The sequence below is a fragment of the Bacillus rossius genome, chromosome 3 (assembly GCF_032445375.1).
Source record: "Bacillus rossius redtenbacheri isolate Brsri chromosome 3, Brsri_v3, whole genome shotgun sequence".
Taxonomy (NCBI): Eukaryota; Metazoa; Arthropoda; class Insecta; order Phasmatodea; family Bacillidae; genus Bacillus; species Bacillus rossius.
The window spans coordinates 91,850,163-91,866,653 of NC_086332.1; the positions used below are offsets into that span (position 1 = coordinate 91,850,163).

The 16,491-nt window shown below is 38.0% G+C and overlaps 1 protein-coding gene across 2 annotated transcripts in view; it reads left to right on the plus strand.

Moving 5' to 3' along the window:
• LOC134531029 (myosin-I heavy chain) overlaps window positions 1–16,491 on the plus strand; it is a 373,169-nt gene that overhangs the window by 43,404 nt on the left and 313,274 nt on the right. For both annotated transcript variants that reach the window (XM_063366521.1, XM_063366522.1), the window contains exon 2: window positions 13,194–13,300. In XM_063366521.1, the coding sequence (XP_063222591.1) occupies window positions 13,194–13,300 (107 nt within the window). The remainder of the gene's footprint in view (window positions 1–13,193; window positions 13,301–16,491) is intronic.

Sequence of the window (16,491 nt, forward strand, 5' to 3'; positions counted from 1 at the left end):
CAGCACATTTCCGTTTCATTCATGAAATTAATCCTACCAAATGACGTATACCGAGAGCTTAGATGTCAACGCATCAAAACATTGTCAGATGAAGTATAGCTTAAAATTAATAGTGAATATACTATGGTTTTATTTTTAGCCAAAGTTCGTTTTCAAAACAGAAGATTTTGACGTTATTGTTTTTAGTTTTAGAAATTCTCTTTTGTAATAATTATTCCATCAAAATAGTGTAATATTTATATGCTGCATTTTAACGATAGAATAATTTGTAATTTTGTCTAAAACTAATAGAACAATAAATATGAATCGGCGAGCATTTGCAATTTAAAAATGATTCAACAATAGATAAACGCGTTAAGAAATGAAATAATTTTCCTGGTCTTTGTACTTTGGTACAAAATTTGTCCGGAAATAATGACATTCCTTGAATTTCAAGATTAAAAGTTTTTTTTTGTGGATTGAATTAAGTTTTCCTTAAATACTGCTTAGTTATATTATATAAAATGCATTATTTCGGTAATATATGGTGTATTGACATGTTTCTCGGTGTTACTTCTGTTTCACCACAGTTCACCACATATTGTCTCATAACATTAAAACACTTCTTTGAAGCACATTTGGTTTTACAATTGCACCTTTTATAGCCTTGACTTCCTGAAAGCGATTGTTCAGTTGTAAGTTGTCTTAAGGCTCTTTTTTTTTTTCTTCAGGCGATACATTTTCAGTATTAATCAGCTTATCCTGACAAACAGAAAACTTGTTCCTTGAGAACATGTTCTCGATAGTTCCATGTTCGTTAATGTTAATTAAAATACTGTTCGTTGTTAAAGTAAAAGCAATTCGATCCCCATACAGGCAATAACTATTGAAGTTATTATATAAACGCTGACGGAACGCCGCACGCGCACTCTGTCCCTGAGCGGCGTGGGGGATGTGAGCGCCCGAGCTGTTTGTGCCACGAGCTCACATGACGCAACACCTGACATCACCCAGTCGGCGTTGGCCAGACCTAGCTGTGCACGGGAAATCGTCAGATTCAGATTTAAGTGATTATTCGCACTTCAACCAACAAACTTGGAGAATGCTAAGTTAACTCGGGTAAAATTAGGTTTACTTTTTCTATTAATACCCGTAACATATGCACTGCTCCTGCTGCAATACGTCTCGCCTGTAAACTATGCGCATTTCGTTGATCTCTGCGAATGTAAGGTCTGCCGTGCCTCTGCTATTCGTCAAATCTGTAATCGCAGTACCGTAGCCTACTTACTAAACCGTACGTCTCCCTAAGTCAAACATGTAAACATACAATAACAAACCATCCACTATGCTGTACACCAGTGCTAGTGTGTAGTGTAACAGCGCTGCAGCCGTGCGTCCTACAAGTCAGTAGTCGTGGTAGTGGTAGTAGTAGTGGTGGTGGTGGTGTTAGTAGTGGTGGTGGTGGTGTTAGTAGTGGTGGTGGTGGTGTTAGTAGTGGTGGTGGTGGTAGTAGTGGTGGTGGTGGTGTTAGTAGTGGTGGTGGTGGTATTAGTAGTGGTGGTGGTGGTATTAGTAGTGGTGGTGGTGGTGTTAGTAGTGGTGGTGGTGGTGGTGTTAGTAGTGGTTGGTTATGGTGGTGTTAGTAGTGGTGGTGGTGGTGTTAGTAGTGGTGGTGGTGGTGGTGTTAGTAGTGGTGGTGGTGTTAGTAGTGGTGGTGGTGTTAGTAGTGGTGGTGGTGTTAGTAGTGGTGGTGGTGTTAGTAGTGGTGGTGGTGTTAGTAGTGGTGGTGGTGTTAGTAGTGGTGGTGGTGTTAGTGGTGGTGGTGGTGTTAGTGGTGGTGGTGGTGGTGGTGGTGTTAGTGGTGGTGGTGGTGGTGTTGGTGGTGGTGGTGTTGGTGGTGGTGGTGTTGGTGGTGGTGGTGTTAGTGGTGGTGGTGGTGGTGTTAGTGGTGGTGGTGGTGGTGTTAGTGGTGGTGGTGGTGGTGTTAGTAGTGGTGGTGGTGGTGTTAGTAGTGGTGGTGGTGGTGTTAGTAGTGGTGGTGGTGGTGGTGTTAGTGGTGGTGGTGGTGGTGGTGGTGTTAGTAGTGGTGGTGGTGTTAGTAGTGGTGGTGGTGGTGGTGTTAGTGGTGGTGGTGGTGGTGGTGGTGTTAGTAGTGGTGGTGGTGGTGGTGTTAGTAGTGGTGGTGGTGGTGGTGTTAGTAGTGGTGGTGGTGTTAGTGGTGGTGGTGGTGTTAGTGGTGGTGGTGGTGGTGGTGTTAGTGGTGGTGGTGGTGGTGGTGTTAGTAGTGGTGGTGGTGGTGGTGGTGTTAGTAGTAGTGGTGGTGGTGGTGTTAGTAATAGTGGTGGTGGTGGTGTTAGTAGTAGTGGTGGTGGTGGTGTTAGTAGTAGTGGTGGTGGTGGTGGTAGTAGTGGTGGTGGTGGTGGTGTTAGTAGTGGTGGTGGTGGTGGTGTTAGTAGTGGTGGTGGTGGTGTTAGTAGTGGTGGTGGTGGTGTTAGTGGTGGTGGTGGTGGTGTTAGTGGTGGTGGTGGTGGTGGTGTTAGTAGTGGTGGTGGTGTTAGTAGTGGTGGTGGTGGTGGTGTTAGTGGTGGTGGTGGTGGTGTTAGTAGTGGTGGTGGTGGTGTTAGTAGTGGTGGTGGTGTTAGTGGTGGTGGTGGTGTTAGTGGTGGTGGTGGTGGTAGTGGTGGTGGTGGTGTTAGTGGTGGTGGTGGTGGTGTTAGTAGTGGAAGTAGAAGTCCCTGTAGTCCGCCAAATTAAATATGCGCGTTTCCGTACATATGTTCCTTAAAAAATGCTGGTTTTGGCATCTCCTGCTACCCATTAAAGTTAAGCCCAGCATATTCCGAGCAACCTGGGTATGTAACATATTTTTAAAACGTTCGTCACAAGGCCTGAAGACGATTGATCATGTTGACTATCTGAACACAAGCAGTTTTTTAAATATTATTTTAATCAGTAAAAAAATCAGTTTTTAATCTGCATGTAAATTTATTACAATATTTAACATTTAAATCATAAAGTAAACTTAACAATTTTATAATTTAGTTTCTAGGTTTTCTTTAACCAGAATTTAAAATACAGTTTTTTAATATTTTTTCTGCAATTGATTATGTAATTTATTTCCCTACGGAAGCTATTTTTTTTGTTTGGGTATTGTACAGAGAAATTATAACTATTTAAATGTAACTATTTGTTTTGATTAATTTTTAATCGTTCAATGTAGTGCCCCAAAAGCGCAAGTTCATTTTTCAATTTAAATAATGCATTAAAAGCAAAAACAATTTTTCTTATATGGTTACATATTTCACGCCAAAGCTCGGAAAGAGTAGGAGTTAGTGTTTCTACTCTCCTATTAGTATTCCCAATTGGGACTTGACTTGTTTGGTTTTAAAGTATAGATATAAAACTAAAGAAACCAAATTGAAACCAATTAATACTAATAAATTAATTTATTAATACCTCAATCGTTCCAATGTTTTGAACACAGCCATAACTAAAAACCAATGACAGTCTCCTTCGTGGTCTGACTTTGATGATGTCTGGATGAACCACAAATACTCAGTTTGTTTTTCAACAGCAGAAGTACACATCATTACGAACTCTTGAGGTGGCTCAACTCTCTTTACACTTCTGTCCGTTAGTCAAACTTTGTAAGCGAAAGATGTGTTTGTTTGAAAATAAATCTCTCCGCTTATTCAAAAAGTTCAAAAGCTGGCACAAGAGTGACATCTAATGTTGAACCCAAGTAAACATTCTTCCTGTCTATCCAGCCGAGGCGGCGCCAGCGGTAAAATACAGAACTTAAATATGAGAAGATCTGGATTCTAATCCAATCCTGACATCCTGATTTCAGGTTTCCCGTGTTTTCGTAAATCTTTGCAGCTATACACGAAAATTTTCGCTACTCTGTAATATTAATAAATAATAGTTTAAAAAACTAAAAAAACACGCTTTATAAGGAAAACTAAACTAAAAAATAGAAAATAAATTTTAATAAATTTGAATTAAGAATAGTGTAATTTTTTTAATAAATATAAATTAATAATATTGTAAATAAGAAAAGTATGTATTTTATTTAAAAAAAAAAGCGTGGGGTGCATGGTGTCAGTAGCTATAAATATTTTATTGACAGATATGAGTAGAAGGATTATCATTTCGATAATATCTTAAAAAGTACCCGACGCTTTTTTTTAAATAAAATACATTTTTTTCTTCTTCACAATATTATTAATTTATATTTATTAAAAAATTTCACGATATTCTGAATTCAAAATGATTAAAAAATTTTTTATATTTTTTTAGTTTGGTTTTCCTTATAAAGCGTGTTATTTGGTTTTTTAAACTATTTTTTTTCTACTTTTTAGTTTGGTTTATTGATAAAAGCGTGTTTTTTTTAAATTTTTTTAACTGTTATTTGTTCTAATCTACTATTAATTCCTTGTTAACTATAAGTAACTGTAATTATTTTCCAAATTATTAATGTGTGCAGCTTTATTGATAGTCAAATCTCGATTTTAGAAGCCATTCAAAGATTTTAACGTTATCAATATATACAGTGAGACTTAATGGTATAAGGTTATTGACGAACAAGTGAAATCGACCAGTCTTACATACTGTACGAAGTTAATGCTGTGAAGCAGGAAAGGATGGAAGTTACGGATTAATTATTACGTGAAGCGTAAATTTAGATTAAATCTGTCAGTTTAAAGTGGGTCAAAATCGAGTGCAAAGGAGTCTGTTACAAACATACAAACAAACATACAGGTGAAGCTAATATAAAGCGTGTAAAAAGCGTGTAAAAATGGTCTTTGCCATTGAAAAACTTATCTCAATTTTTTTTCAAGTATAGAATTTTTTGTAATAAGATTTATGTAAAAAAGTATGAAGATCACTCTTTTACATAACGCCTATTTTTAAAACGGTATGTGAAATTACACTAAAATATGTCTTCACTAGAAAGAATCATAAGTACAGTAAAATGTCACCCAAATGTACGGAATAAACCAATCGAACACACGAAGTATTGGTATTTTTGTGTTTATTTACACTTAAAAATAAGTTACGTAACATACTATGCGAAATATAAAATTTTGGTTGTAGATATGTTTGCCTAAACATTTCCACACTACTATTGATTTCAATATTTTTTTAATACAAAAATGCTTTTGAATATATAATACCACAGAGGGTCCTTTATTTTGTTTGTGGATTTGAGTAAATTGGAACAAAAAATGACGGCTGTTGGCCATCTGTAAACGTTTCGAAACAGAAATATGATTCGTCTGTAAATCCTTTGTATTGGACCGTACGTAAATTCTTTTCTTGGCTGTAGACATGATCACTGCTTGGGCCACAATAAAAGTTTCATGAACTGATAGGATATTTTTGAATAGTGGTGGTCACTGGTAATGTAATAGATGTATGATTAAAGGAGAAACAATATAGACTATATAGTTTATTCCGGTAGCATACTGTTACGAACGTGAGCAAGGCCACGTCACGCGCAGGTGCAGAGCTAGCTGGGCTGCATCACATGCCGCCGTAACATGAGATGTGCAGTGCGCACCTGGGTCGCCGCTTCCCCTTCCTCCAGCCCTCAGCTCCCCGCGTGACCGACGCTGTTAGTTTGACATCCGAAACCTGACAGCTGCGGAGTTACGCGAGCCGCCGACACGTGTTTCGAGAGATTTCTGCCGCCGTGTCGGCGCGGAATGACGCGAATGGCCCCAGCCGCGCTTGTGAGTTCCAGAAATGGCGGCTGATATATAAAAAGAGGACGCCGGCCTCAGCAGGGGAGTTCAGAGAGAGAGAGAGAGAGAGTTCAGACGGGAGCCTTCCCTTGGCGGAGCTTCCGGCAGAGTGGCGAAGTCCTTGGACGAAGGTTCCAGGGCAGTGAGTGAGTGAGTTCTGTGGAGTCGGGAGTATTTCCGCGGCGGAGTTTCCGGGCGATAGAGCGGCAAAGTCCCTGGACGAAGGTTCCAGGGCGAAGAGTTCAGTTCCGGGTTATAGTGTCGCGGGCGCGGCGGAGTTCCGAGCGAGGCGTCGAGCGGATTCTCGGTGAAGGCAAGTGCGTCGGTGGCGGCGGAGTGCGGCGACGGAGTCCCGCGGCTGAGATCCACGAGGGGTGCTGCGGCGAGAGTTGCGCCAGAGGTGCGGCCCAGCGAGGTGTGTGGATCGTAAGAAACGAGTGACTGGCGAAGAAACATTATTTTTAAGTGCAATTGATTATTTGGCAATTTTATAAGATTAATTGTAAGTGACATAAGTAGTGGTCATCAATACAACTGTGTAGTGTGTAGTAAAATCTATTAATTGGGCTATCCTTTACGAACCCGCGGTAAATCGTAACAATACTTTTTCTCTCGAGGAAATGCCCTGCACCAGAGGTTCCCAGAGAGTGCGCCGCGGGAGAGCAAACAGTGTTGCTGCGAGGCGCTCCTCCTCTTTTCTCCGGAAACTCAACTTGCTTGTGTTCGCAATGAACAACTCTCACCGCGCGCGCCGCACGCACCACTCGCCGCGTTCGCCGGTGCTCGCGCTCCGGAGGGTTGTACTCGGAAATGAGATTGCACATCACAGTCTGTGGGTTGGCACCCCTACTTAACCTAACAGCCCGTGCGTTCGGCAGGCGTAAACATGTAAATGAGCTGCTTTGGATACATGGTCTGGAGCCTCCAACATACTGTGATCTCCGATCAGCTGATTCGCAATGTTTAACATGCGCCGAACTGGCTGAACTCACGGGCTGTTAGTTAAGTGGGAGTGCCAACCTACGAGCATGCGAATGTCGGTTGCTTTGTTTTAATTGTGTAGTAAAAAGTCTTGCGCAAAATGTATTTTTTTTTTTAAATAAGCAAGTCGATAGTTTGAGTGAGAGTGATCAACCATCAAGTGGCGGGGGAGCAAAAGGGCCGAAATATCACAAACACGATGTCAGCTATTTGGACTGATATTTACTTCAATAGAAGTAAACAATGAATAAATACCGCAGTGTGTGCTCTGTTGGAAAATTCCAGCGCCCGAGAGTATGCTCCCAAGTATGCTAAAGCGACATGTCGAGACCATTCATCCTACCATGGTTGAAAAATCTCGCGTTTTTTTTAACAGCAATGTTACAAGATTTACAACAAAAAAAAGTGTTCGTTCAACAATCATCAGTACCTAGCAACGCACTGCTAGCACCTTTCAAGGTGTGCACACAGGGTGGCGAAGTGCAAAAATTATCACACCATCACAGAAGAGCCTATTCTACCAGCTGCTCTCGACATGGTTTAATTTATGGTGGGAAAATCGGCAGGCCAACTAATTTCAAAGGCACCTCTATCTAACTTCACTATTAGCCGAATAATCCATCATATATAGCTGAGGATCTCAATTATCAATTACTAGAGTGAATAAAAAGCAAGCGATTTAGTCTGCAACTCGATGAGGCTACTGACACTAATAATGATGGTCATCTTATTTGTTATGCTTTCTGGATGGTAAAACTATTGTTTAAGGCCTTTTGTTCTGCAAAAGTATCATTGAAAGCGCAAAGACTCGAGACTTGTTTGAAATTATTGACAAGTTTATAACAGAAAATGATTTGGATTGGGAAAAGTGTATCAGTGTATGTACCGATGGTGCTCGATCAGTGTCTGGCTGCTATGGAGGATTACAAGCGCTTATTCGCAGTAAAGCACCCCGTGCTATGTGGACCCATTGCATCATCCATAGGGAAGCACTTGCATCGAAGTCGATGAGCTCTGAATTGAACTTTATAATAGAACTTGTCATAGACGTAGTAAACTACATAAAATCTAGGCCACTGAAAGCCAGACTGTTCAAAAAAACTATGCATGGTCATGGGACTGGAACACACAGCCCTGCTATACTACTGTATTTCACGTGGAAATGTCTTATACCGTGTATTCGAGTTACATCAATAAATTCACACTTTTCTGCAAGAGGAAAATCATGAAAACTCCAGATCCTTTGCCGGACAAGATTTTTCGCTGAAACTAGTATATTTGTACGATATATTTGACAAACTGAATGCCTTGAATCTGTCTCTTCAAGGCAGTAACATGCACATCTTGAAACTATTGGAGAAAATTGCGACATTTAAGAGAATACCGCAGTTGTGGATAAGAAAAATTAATGAAGATAGTGGTCAAGATGGTTTCCCGAAATTTCATAAATACGTGGCCCTTTTCACGAAACACCTGTCACAGCTTACTGATTGGTTTGAAAAATAATTTGCGGAAGATAATGTCGAAAACCTTACGTGGATCCAGGATCCTTTATATGCTCAAGCTCCACCATAATTCACTGTGAAAGAAGAAGTGTGTCTCTTTGAACTCGCTTGCGACAATATCCTTAAAACCAAATTTGCTTGTTCCGATTTAGTGGAGTTTTGGATAAAAGTCAAAAATGAATATTCAATTCTTAAGGGGCCCGCATATTCAGGGGTATATGTATGTGTTAGTGAGGCAGAATGATAAATGCTACGCTCACTGGTGCTTCTATCGCGGTATCGCCTTTAAGCGCCAAGCTCTGAACTGGCGCGCAGTCTTCATGTCACGCACAGGACAACTGAAATTTAAGCGGTGACCGTAACATTATATGGCATAGTAATGAAGGTAAAGGTTTTAATTAAAGTCCCTTAAGTGTTTCAAGAATCAGTACCGGTTTTTAATGCCTAAAAATGACCCTGAAAACACGCGTTTTAGCCATTTTAACTCTTCTAAAAATATAGTTTAAAAACTTAATCCGAACTCAAAAGTACTTTTCAGCCCTCATCGAATTCTTAAATTCTTTTCGTAAACATACCCCACTCGGATATCTTGAAGTTTTCAAATCGCGTGGTTTTTCTTGAAGCTCTGCGCACCGTATGTGTGTCCGGTTAGGCAGGGACCGTAAGTTCAAAAGCTAAAAGGATTTTCATTCCCTTTGCAACTCCTATTTAAGCGAAGCCGGATTTTTAGCTGAGGCTGTAAGAAAGGGCAAACATCGCTCAAAGATCAACGTAAAGCAAGAAAAGAGTGGCAGTGTCAAGCCTTATTTTTTTCGCGCTTTGAAAAAATTTACGATCACCGAGCTCACAGTGATAAACCTGTTTCTGGATTTTTTTTTTTTTAGTATTTTTCTCTAATAATATATTCTTGTGTGTCAAATCTCATATGTGTGAGCCTCAGATTGTAGTTGCTTACATTTCTATGTCCTGTGTTATAAAAAAACATCTTTATTATCTTTTTATGTCATTGTACACATATTTAAAAACTAGATGTGACGCCGCGAGCATATACTGAACCTGTAGGTGCGCTGTGAATTGAACAAGTTGGAAACCCCTGTCCTATAGGCCTTCGTTTTACTGATATTTTATGACGAACTCGTCATTATTTCACTAAGGGCCGGTTTCACCAACGTAGTTTAAGCAAATTAATCTCGATTAGTTTCAATATAAACTCGTTTAGTCGATTGTGCGTTTCACCCCATGCGTAATCTCGATTTTCCAGAGTGAAGCGAGATTTTATATTAACTGGCCAAGTTCTTTCAGTTTGCGCAGCTAATCTCGCTTAAAGTATGTAAACAAATGGCTCGAGCAGCTTACAATGTTATATTTGAAGAAGAAGATTCGGATGGAGAAAAAAAAGGCCACTGCAACCAAAACAATCAGCAAGAATGCCATAAAATACCTTACCTGTGCATAACTTTTCAATTCGGTTTTCGGCGTGTATCTTTATCGTCAGTTTCTCCCACGACGATTTCAGCTGGTCTGGCATTCGGTGGTATTGATTGCAAATCGAATTGAATTCGGCCGCAATAATCTCCCATTCTTTTGCCTTCTGCTTTGTGTGACAGCATCTGTACGACGATTTTCAATCACAGAGAAGTGTTCCGTTACCTGATCTAATAAAACTGTCTTCTCATGTGGCGAAAGATTTCGACTTCTTTGTCGCTTTTCTTTAATTGCAGCTGAAACTGCACCATTGCCAATCATGTTTATATGCGATATGACAATTTCCACGGTATTACTAATTTTTCAAAAAAATAAAAACAAGTTTTTTTTTAGGTTGATGCGGCCACCATAAATTACGCTCGACCAAAAGCTGCATCTACAAGAGGGGGGGAAAAAATACTTATTCGGGTATCTCCGACAGATATTAGGGTATATTCGCTAGGTAATGGGTGTTTTTATGTGGAAGGCATTTATAAATCGAGTTTTGGAAATCTTGATTAATTTAAACTGATGTAACGATGGTGAAACACACGTCGGAATTAAACTTACGATTATTCTTCATCTAGTTTTGTAAATCTCGTTTTGTAACAAAATTAAACCTGCTTGGTGAAACCGGCCCTTAGAGATAATCTGGATTAAAACTTAACTTTAATCACCAAAGTTCCCACAACCGTTTATTTGCAATGACGAACGACTCTGACGATACTTTGTGTCAGCTCGCCAATTCCTGTGTATCTGTCGCGTTTAGTAATTACTGGTATTAAAACTGGAATATAAATCTCGTGTAACTTACGGATATTCAGTTATTGATCATTAGAAATAATGTTCTCAACAAAACATTTAAGCATACACTAAAAAGATTTGAGTATTTTTTATTTAGAAATAAGCAATAACTTTTTATTTTCATATATAGCGTGTACGAGGGTGTAATAATGAGAACTGTATCTAAATGATATAATTCATCAATAAATATATGTTAGAGTAACACGAATTCTTTAATTTGATTTATTGTATGTCATTGTTCGCTATTAAATACAATTATTATACATACTACTATCCCTGTTGATGGAAAAAATAATCGTAAATGAAATTTGCTACTTCAACGAGAGAAGTCTGTTTGTATGCTGAGCATTGTCAGCAAGCCTACACAAATATCTTTTTCTATCTCAGATATGGCTATGTTTGACGTTAGAATTCAAAATCAGTTCCCTATTTAATTTGGTTTAATTCGCTGTGATCATGGAACTGTCAAGCTAGTGTGTCTGCAATACAGAATTCTGAATCCCCGGGACACTGGTGTCGTAATAACTACCAGTGCCCATTGCACACCGTGAGTCCGAAGTCAACGGACAAACTTCGGCTGCATGTTCATTACAAAAAAATGTTGAGCCTTTTCTACATCTTATGGTCTACAGAGGTTCTCTAGGCTGTTATGTATCTAATGTTCATTTGAACTACATTTTTCAACCGCTACAAAAATTGTCGATATCGTGAAATGATTTCATTGAAATAGGGAGCTACACCATTATTTCCCATTAATGTTTGTGCCACGTATGCATATTGTGGTTTTTAAAGGCGGGTTATTAATATGCATGCAAAAATTAAATCTTATTTTTAATATGTTTTCAAAATACTTTCATGACAATCATTGCCTCTGATTTGTAGCAGCAGTAGCATACTGGGTGTTGTGCGTGTTGTAGCATGATTTGAAAACAGAGGGGTTAAAGGTAACAACATGTTTTTCTTATTTTGAACAATTAATATTATTATAGACGCCTAGTGTTTCCTTTGAAATACTTTCTCCAATTTTTTTTGGGACACAAACAGCGTTTATAAAAGACAAGTTTTTATATTTTACGAATCTTTAAAATATAAAAAAATAAGCGTTTTTCTGAAGAAAAAATATTTTTTCTTAAGAACAAATTTATGTCGTGAAACTCGAGCAAAAATTTCACAACGATGTTAATACCTTCCTAGTCGCTGGCCCAGGGATGGCTTAGGGTTTGGTGAAATGTATTTCATTACTGGCATAAATTAATTAAAATTTCCAGTTTTATGTCTCGCTGCCTTTTGACGTAACGACGTGCACAGCGATTTTTTTTAAAGTTGAAATATATATTACTTCCTTTTAAGTTTTAATAGCTTTTCTCTTGTTCTAAAAGAAATCATCATCGGTTCGTCCAAAAAAAAAAAAAAAGCTTTTCTTGGTAATGGGTCAATGTAATAAGTCCTTAAACACTTTTTTCAGTACATCAAATGAAAAAAAAAATGTATTTTAAAACAGATACTCAAATTATTACAGTAAACCAAACATTGTAATTATATTTTTCAAAAAAACTGTAGGCAACCATTTTCTTGTATTTTTCTCAAATGTCAAACTAGGAACATGAATGAAGTTACCTGTCAGAAGAGTACACTCGTTCGTGTTGTAGCTGTGACATTAACTGTAAAAATGTATTCAAATGAAACTGAAATAATCATCTGAAAATATAGATATTTTTAATTTGTACCATTTTCATGAAAAAAAACTGTATCGCAGTAATACAGGGTTCCTCACAAGCTTTCCAGTATAAACTGAGAATTTGGTAAGCATTATAATACAAAAATGTCCAATTGCTTAAGATTCCATTAAGTTTTACATGATTAAAAATTTTATTCTTGAATTAAACATCAATAAAAATTGAAAATGATGTGGCAATTATTCGTAAGCGCGACAAGATGTATTTAGTGTTGTTTCCAAAAACTTATTTCGTATATTTATGCAAAAATAACCATAGACGTATGTTGTAAAAATTTACAATATATTTATTGGTAACTGGTTTCCAAGTGAAATCTCATGTAAAAGTAAAACAAAACAAAAATCTGTGTAGTTGTATGTATGTAATATATATATATATATATATATATATATATATATATATATATATATATATATATATATATATGTAATGTATTAATAAGGATCGCAGGTTTTTTTGCGGCCATTGTCTGGAGTTGTCTTGGTCGTAGCCAACGTTTGGGCCAACCTTGCAGTAGGTATTTCAAGGGTAGCACGTACCTGCTTGATGTAATCAATTAGATCAATGCAATTGGAGAAAAATTAAATAAATTTCAATATACACTAGCGGGTAACTGCTATGCTGAATATGACGACTGCAAGGTCGACAGGAACGTCGGGAAGCCTACAACTCACGTAGTGTCGGTTTCCTACCACGTTCGTGCAACTTCGGATTTCTCTCAAAAATGGAAATTAAAAAAAAATCGAAGGGTTAGGTTAGGTCAGTCACAACATGCTTGTTTTCATTGGAAACTTTTGATTAAGCGGCTGAAGTGGCGTTAATACCAAAACGCAAAACTTCGGAAATATTCGGAAATTCTTGCAGGGAACCGAAACTTCCCCAGGAAGGTCTGTGAAATGTTTGCTTTGGACGTGTCTTGATGTGCGTGCGTGTACGAGAGAGAGAGAGCACGTGTCGAGCGGCGGTTGTCTGCGCAGGTTCGAGTCCCGAGGCGGGCGTGCCCGACATGACGGCCATCTCGGACATCGACGAGGTGGGCATCAACCGCAACCTGCAGGTGCGCTACGGCAGGGACCAGATATACGTATCCTTTCGGAGCGTCGACCGAGCAGCGGGCCAGTCCGGCTCGCCGCCGCTGTGGCAGCACGCACACTTGTTACTTGTTCGTGTGGGGAGGTGTTGAGGCCATACTTCACAGATTTTTATATTTTTCCATGTAAAAGAGTTGTGCATGGACACTTTAAAATTGTACTTATTTTTTGTTGAAAAATCATATTTCTCAAAATATTTCACTTCAAAGTTGATGATTCAGTGCTTTTGGGTACTATTTTTTTTGATTAACTGTCCATTTTTTTTTCTTTTAAAGAATTGTATTTGATGTGATCTGTACAAAATGCCAAACAAAGTTACTCATTACGGAAGAGATAAATCAATTACCGAATGTTTTCTGTAATCATTGGTGTCGCTTGAATTAGACTTTATTATTTTGATAAAAAACCACCATTTATCTCTCAATGGAAAAATATCAGATTTTGCTAATTGCTAGTTTGAAACTTAATATGTAAAATAAAATCAATTTTGATGTTTTAAGTAATTTTCAACACTCAAAAAAAAATATCCACTTTTGCAAAACTGTTTTTGTTATATGTAAGTTTCTTACAACACTCTTCTCTTGGACTGTACAGTAGTTGTGCCTGTGTTGTACGCACCCCACTGGCACCCAGTGGCGGATCCAGGATTTTGGTTTGGGAGGGGCTTGACCCAGCTGAGGCTAGACTTTATCAAGGGAAACACTAAAACAATAGTGGACCCAGATGCTTTTGGAGTGGGCTTGAGCCCCTTAGTCCCCCCTCTGGATCCGCTACTGCTGGCACCCCCTGCCGTTAGACCGCGTGGAATTGTCCCTCCTCCCCCCTCGCGCAGCAATAGGTTGCTGTCTGACCTTGAAGATTAGTCAAACAAAATAAACACTTGTCAAAGTTCAAGGGACAGAGTGAGCATGACTAGGAAGAAGTAAGGTGAAGTAAAGTTTGTGGAAATATATGCATTTTTTATTTTATGTATAAAATTTTCTCTTCGAGTTATTTTTTTAACATCAAAGTATTAATGGGTAAACGAATTCCGCGCAAACCTCAGGCTTTTCGCCCACGATCGAAATAAAATAACATCAATTTTACGTGAAAACAATACAGTTTAATATTTTAGTAATACATTTATATTTTATGTGTTTGAATTGCGTCGAAGTAAGAATTTGAAATATGTTAAAGTTAATATCTTCCCGAATGTGAATTGAATTTGAAAATATAAAATTAAACTTTTTTTCTTCAATTTTATTATTGCAATGTGTTGCTACAAACTTAGAGGTGAGAACTTATTTCCACATACGGATTTAACAAAATGTTACATTCTAATTTTCACTCAGTATTTTACTTGATTTGTTATAGTTATGTACGTTTAACTTTACTTATAATAATGCAATTTTATCAGCATATTGGAGCTGGCTATTACTGTGTACTCGGTAAAACGTCAGCTTATGGTGCAAGAGGGTGCGGGTTCGAATACCGGCCACGTTAAATTTTTTCGCGCTCATGGGTTTTAGTTAACGTGAAAGCCGTTTACATAAGCAACGCAACTTATAAACCCAATAAAGCTAGATAACTTAATGGTCCGCTGAAACTTGATTTAACTCCTGCTTAAACAACATGGCTATAAATGGTAGTACGTATCGCGGGAAATTTTCTTGACTTTTTCTTGGATTCTAACATAGAATCAACAAATTTCCAATTTATTCTTTCATTAGTTGCTGTTTACTGTGTACGTCGCTTTTTCCCATTTGTATTGACTAAAAAAAATCTGAGACATTTCACATCAAGGGAGTAGTAGGCAGAAAGGAAAATTATAGTCGAGTATTTTAAAACATAAATATAGTTAGCAAACGTGTGTGTTGAATCTCGAGATCACAAATGTTGCTGAGGCATGTCAACGAAATTCGCTAGGCAGGTGGGTGTCGGACCCCACATATAGAGGTCTTTCCTCCTTTTTCATTTTTTTTTGACGTGACAACGTCTAATAAATCGATGAACGCCGGCTGCACGCACGAAAAGTGTCCCGTTACGCACATTGCTCCGTTACGCTGTGTCCCGTTACACTCATTGTTCCGTTACGCTGTGTTCCGTTACGCTGTCGGCGAGTGCAGTAATAATAGGTTATGTTACAATTGACTAAAAAATTATGGTGATTCATATTATTGATGATAGATATTTGATTACAGTTTATTTATATGAAAACTTGTTCATAATTATATTTAAACTTTATAGCTAAACGCCAGTTTTTAAAACTAATTGCAAGTCATCTACACGTGAACTTTTTCGTCGACTGTTTATAAAGTGAAGTGAAAAGTTAATGTGGTTTTCATTGCTTATTACAACAATTTCGGCAATAAAGGTTAATTATTCTTGCATTTTAAAAATCTGATTACTAGTATATTTTCAAGTATTTATTCTTTTATTATTAAAATAAAAAATGATTCAATTTTATTCATAAAAGTATGCAATCATTTCTTCAATGTTTTGTTAAGACGTTGTCACGTTAAACAATCGTCCGTAAACCGACTTTACAGACAACCAGTTTTTTTTTAAATATTTGGGGCCAGTATTCAATATCAATCACTAATGTATGAGATTTAAAAGCACATATATAATTTTTAATTTAATGTGTAATTTTTTTCATCCTGTGAAAATTTCGTTGCACCTATAGTGCGAGCACATTGTAAAAAAAAAAATCAATTCTCGACATTTTTTCATGACGTACTCAAAGAAGTATTACTTCAAAATCCAAAGAGATGCCAATGAAACTCTGCCCACAAATATGACATCTGGCTGCGGGGATAGGTGCTGGTTGGTGGACCGGGAGAGAGCCCCGGGTCACTGAACAGGCCTGCTCGAGGGACAAGGAAAAAAGCATAGTGACGCTCCGGGCCTTCGAAGGGGCACGGAACCGTTTATTATCTGTACTGTATCAGTTCCACTTTTGGAGCCTGAAACGTAAACGCTGAACCCAGGGAATTGCATCGGCCTGTGGCAGGTAAGAGCTCTTTTGATTATTGAATCATAAGTAGGTACGTCCGTGATTATGGTAGAATCCAAATAGTAAATTATGATGTTAAATTATTCATAAATTGAACTTCTTGCAACCAAGTTTAACGCGTGGCCATTTTTTAAAATTCAATTGTTTCATTTGTCTGATCTCGCAACCACAGTAGCAACATGATCAAGG